General features: G+C 37.9%; 1 protein-coding gene across 1 annotated transcript; it reads left to right on the top strand.

Annotated features, from left to right (window-relative positions):
* Positions 1-3,309: 3,309 nt before the first annotated feature.
* Positions 3,310-3,792, top strand: LOC126728315 (uncharacterized). The gene is made up of 2 exons (XM_050434163.1): positions 3,310-3,420; positions 3,502-3,792. The coding sequence occupies exons 1-2, from the start codon at positions 3,310-3,312 to the stop codon at positions 3,790-3,792; spliced, it is 402 nt and encodes a 133-aa protein (XP_050290120.1).
* Positions 3,793-4,293: the final 501 nt, after the last annotated feature.

Below are 4,293 nucleotides of genomic sequence, written 5' to 3'. Positions count from 1 at the left end.
TTTTTATTTAGAGAAAATCAAATTTGAAAATACAGATCAATTTTTTAGTTTTCATAAAAGAATTTTGATAGCCATTGCAGATTTTGAAACTTAAGAAAAAGAATCACAATAAACATTCACCTAAGCACATGCTAAAGAAAATTCTAGCAACATATTTAAACATGGTAATCATATATCAAGAACAACACATAATAAAATCATGCTAAAGATATTCATGCATCAAACAATTACAAAAAATTAATGAAAGAAGAAAAGAAAGAAGAAAAACAGAATACCTCTTGCATGAGAGTGCTCTTCTAATACAACAATATTTTAGGATTTAATGAAATTTGTTCACCTCTTTGAAGCCTAAAATGCTTTACCTACAAAAAAGAAGTTCCTAAAGCAAAAGCCTCTAGAACGTCTTTAATGTAAGGGGAATTGAAAACTCAGAAGAGAGCTAGAAAGAGGGGGGGGGGGGGGGGGTCAGAAAGTGTGCTAAATGTTGGGAGACCTCCCCTATTTATAGAGGTTGGAATGCTTAAAAAAATAAGCAAAAAATGTATGGGGGAAAATCCTAAAAGAAAGGAGATTTGGATAACAGTAAGTTGATTTTTCAAATGAGAACAAGCTTCAATATTTTGATCATATAGTCTTACTCAAATTTAGATTAAGATGAAATTTTGATAGCTAAAGGGAAATTCAATTCTCTACAACTTCTCCAGAAATAGCCTAGTCCTAATTTTGAGTTCTACTATGCCAAAAGTTCCTTGAAACGTGAATCTAAAATCAAATACTTGATTAGCACGTTTTTGAAGTGTTTTCCAACTCTAAAAATGTATTTGGACGAATTTAAGAGTTATTTTCATGATAAACCTCATTCCAAAGTGATAATTAGGATTTTTAAAATAATTTTTTTGAATATAATTATTAGAAAAGCCTAATTATCTACAGTCTTTAAATATATCAGCTTATTTGTTTTAATCCCATGCAACAAATCTCACTTTAAGAAAAATACTCCACCAATCACATAAATTCATTTAATTAATTTTTATCATTAACCAATCAAAATTAATTTCATTTAATCACACATGATTGGCTTTACCCCATACAATGCATGTGGACCATAAAAACTTGATCTCATGATATCTTTCAATCTGACAGCCTGATTTGGGAATCAGACATACTGTCGTGATCGTTAGAATCTCAAGATCATTTTTATGACATGAAATGAATGAATTAATGCAACTATAAATTTCAGATATATGAATGGTCACTCTAGCCATCTTCTAAAATTAAATTATGGATGCAAAATTGAGTGTCTATACCATGCTCAAACAATACAAAAGAATATGAGGCTTACCAGATGGGATTGGTGATAGCTCTTGAGATAGGATTCAAGCACCTGAGGGTGATAAGCGACTCTAACTTAGTGGTCTAGTAGGCCAAAGGGAGCTTTTCCCTAAAAGAGCCAAGTTTGACCCCGTACAGGATGCTAGCCCAAAGGATGGAGGAAAAGTTTTGTACATTCAAGATAAAGCATGCCTAAACGAGCGGGAACTGATATGCAGACGCATTGGCCGCATTGGGCTCAACAAAAGCCTTTGAAGGAAGAAGCACTAGAGTTGAGGTTAAGAAGTGAAGAGAGTCCATAATTGAGGTACTCAAGGAAAAGTTCCCAGAGAGGGAAGAATGTGAGAAAGACTGGAGGGCTCCCATCAGGGAAGGCCTATTGAAGGAGGAAGATATGGCAGAACTGAAGGCTGTGAAGGATTACATCCTAATGAAAGGAGAGCTGTACCATAGAATGCCAAGAGGAATCCTGTCGAGATGTGTGGGGCATGAAGAGACCCAGAGAAAACTGCAAGAAGTACATAGTAGGACTTACGGGTTTTGCAAGGAGGTTAGCTTGTACCGAAGGTTGTAGAGGGTGGGCTTTTACAGGCCAAACATAAGCAGGGAGACAAATCAAATTCAGACCTAGTGTGAAGCTCTTGCCATTTAGTATGGGTCAAGAAAAGAGCTATGCTTTGCTCACCGCGAAGGAATAAAGGAGCTCGTTTATGGGATACTTAATAGAAGGGATCCTATTGCAGAAGTAAGGGGAGAGATACAAGCTCAAAAATTTGGTAACCCTCTGTACGAGCAAGTTAGATTTGTAAAGCTCGTGTGAAAAGTGTGTGAGATATCTAACAGTACATTTTGATGAAAAAGATTAAAACAATAAAAATGGAAGCTTTAACACCATGATGTTGAGAGAAAAAGAAAGCAATGCAAGGAAAGTAAAGATGACAATGGGATGTACGTGGAAAACGCTTTAAAAGGGAAGAAAAACCACAGGAAAGTAAGGATGAATATCCCTTGCTTTATCAAGCTTTGTATTATATAAAAATGGAGGTTTCCCTTATACAGTAGTGATATTCTTACTAAAGGAGGGACCTTTTCTCTACCTCACTTCCTTACAAACTTTCTACCCTTTTCTCTATTGTTCTATCCTGATTCTTACCCTAATAGTCTAGCAACATGTTTCTCTTATAGTCCGAGGAATGTTGGTAGTTACAGAACACATGTCACATTGTGATTCCCCCATTTAAACTATAATACAGTTGCTATACTATGTAGTGGCTGGAGGAGAGAGAATGAGCACACCGAGTTCAGTATAGCGGTGTGAAAGGTAACATTGCCACTACGTGGGGAGCAATCCTTGGACAAGGAAAGGGACATCAGGGGCCTAGAGAGTAATGCACGTGTCCCCAACAGTGGTCCAGCACAAGCACAACTAATGGGAGGGAAGGATTTCATAACCTCTAACTAAAAAGAGTCATTATCCCCCTTTTGTGAGTGTTAGTCAAGCGCAAATCTCATTTTCCCTAAGATAATCACGCTGTTGGCATGGACCAAAGATCTCTTCTCCTATCCAACATTCCTCTTCCTAACTCACAACCATTCCATGTGTAGAGTCCAGATCTAGCCATGTTTGCATTCTTCCATGCCTTGGCTGGTGTACTGTACATTAGCCCCCTCACTGTTAATGACATTTGATGAGTGAAGCCTTTGATAGTCACGTTGTATCAAACATCAATACTCAAGCAATTATACCTTATGACATTTGAAACCGGACACGTGGCCTTTGCGGGTGTTCCTAGCTGTTTTGGTTGTTTCATTTCCCATACTTGGCAGATAGACATTACTCTCCATAAATGTTGCGTCTTTTCACTTGACTCCGATTGGTGATTTAAATAGGAAAGAATCTTCCTTTAATTTTCATTCCTTTTGTACTTGCATAGATTCCTCTTCTTCTTCTGAAAAAGAAACCTTTCGTTGTAAAAAATGGCCAGTTCTTCTTCTTCTTCAGGATCTAACTCCACAAAGAACGACTCCACTTCCTCCATCAATGACTCTTCTAACACCAACAATGCACCACCACCTAGCCCTGAAATGGTCCCTTTCCCTCCTTCCCTACCCTTACCAATCTTTCCCTTCCCCCCTCAAGTCTTCCTTCCTAACGAAGTTTAACCGTAGGAGGGGAGTGTAAAAGACAAAAAGGAGGACTATGAGGAGCTTCGGTTGAAGGCCAAGGAGGTTGTTGAAGATGAGGCCTATGACGCGTTTATAAGGGCCTCTTCTAGGTGTAGGAGAAGGCGTAGAGCTTTCCAGGAGGGCTCTAACTCAAGCAACTTTTCTTCAAGTGAGTTTGATTTTGATTCTAAGGAGTTAGAGTCTTCTAATGACTCCAGCTTTAGAGATGGTGAAGCGAGGAGGAGGAAGAAGAGGAAGAGGAAGAGAAGGAGGAGGAGGAGGACATGGCTCTAGATTATCGTTAAGAGGATTCTACTTTTGAGGCAGATGAGGATGCCTACAAGCTTCGCTCTTTTTAAGTTGTCAAGCTTTGAACCTACAACCTTTATGTTTTTCTTTTTGTTTTTGTAAGTAGGCCATATTGTTGGTGATAGGCCAAATAAATGTATTGACCCCTTTGGTAAATTAATCAATTAATTATCCAAGTGAATTAATTAGATTCAATTTCACGCAATAAGCGTGATAGCACAAACAATCACCAACTGAATTAAATGTAGCAGAAAATAAATTTGACATAGGTGATTTGTTTACGAATGGGGAAAACCACTGAGGCAAAACCCCACCAGGTGAATTTAAGGTTACCATTTCTAAGAATCCACTATTATCAAAATAAGCAATTACAAGTAAAAGGAATCTCAGTACCTAATATCAACTTGTAGTTGAACCCTTACCCCAATACCCAATTGGACTTGTAGTGTAGCGGCAATCTCTCCTTTCAATGCACGGCTCCTAGTA

Source organism: Quercus robur, chromosome 5 (genome assembly GCF_932294415.1).
Source record: "Quercus robur chromosome 5, dhQueRobu3.1, whole genome shotgun sequence".
Lineage (NCBI taxonomy): Eukaryota > Viridiplantae > Streptophyta > Magnoliopsida > Fagales > Fagaceae > Quercus > Quercus robur.
Note: the sequence above shows the minus strand (reverse complement) of the source record. Positions and strands in the feature narration are given on the sequence as shown.

Excerpts from the sequence above, each read along its gene's own strand:
- LOC126728315 (XM_050434163.1), top strand. The coding sequence starts at position 3,310 with ATGGCCAGTTCTTCTTCTTCTTCAGGATCTAACTCCACAAAGAACGAC. Across the intron at positions 3,421-3,501 it reads CACCACCTAGCCCTGAAATG|GAGGGGAGTGTAAAAGACAA; the intron begins GTCCCTTTCCCT and ends GTTTAACCGTAG.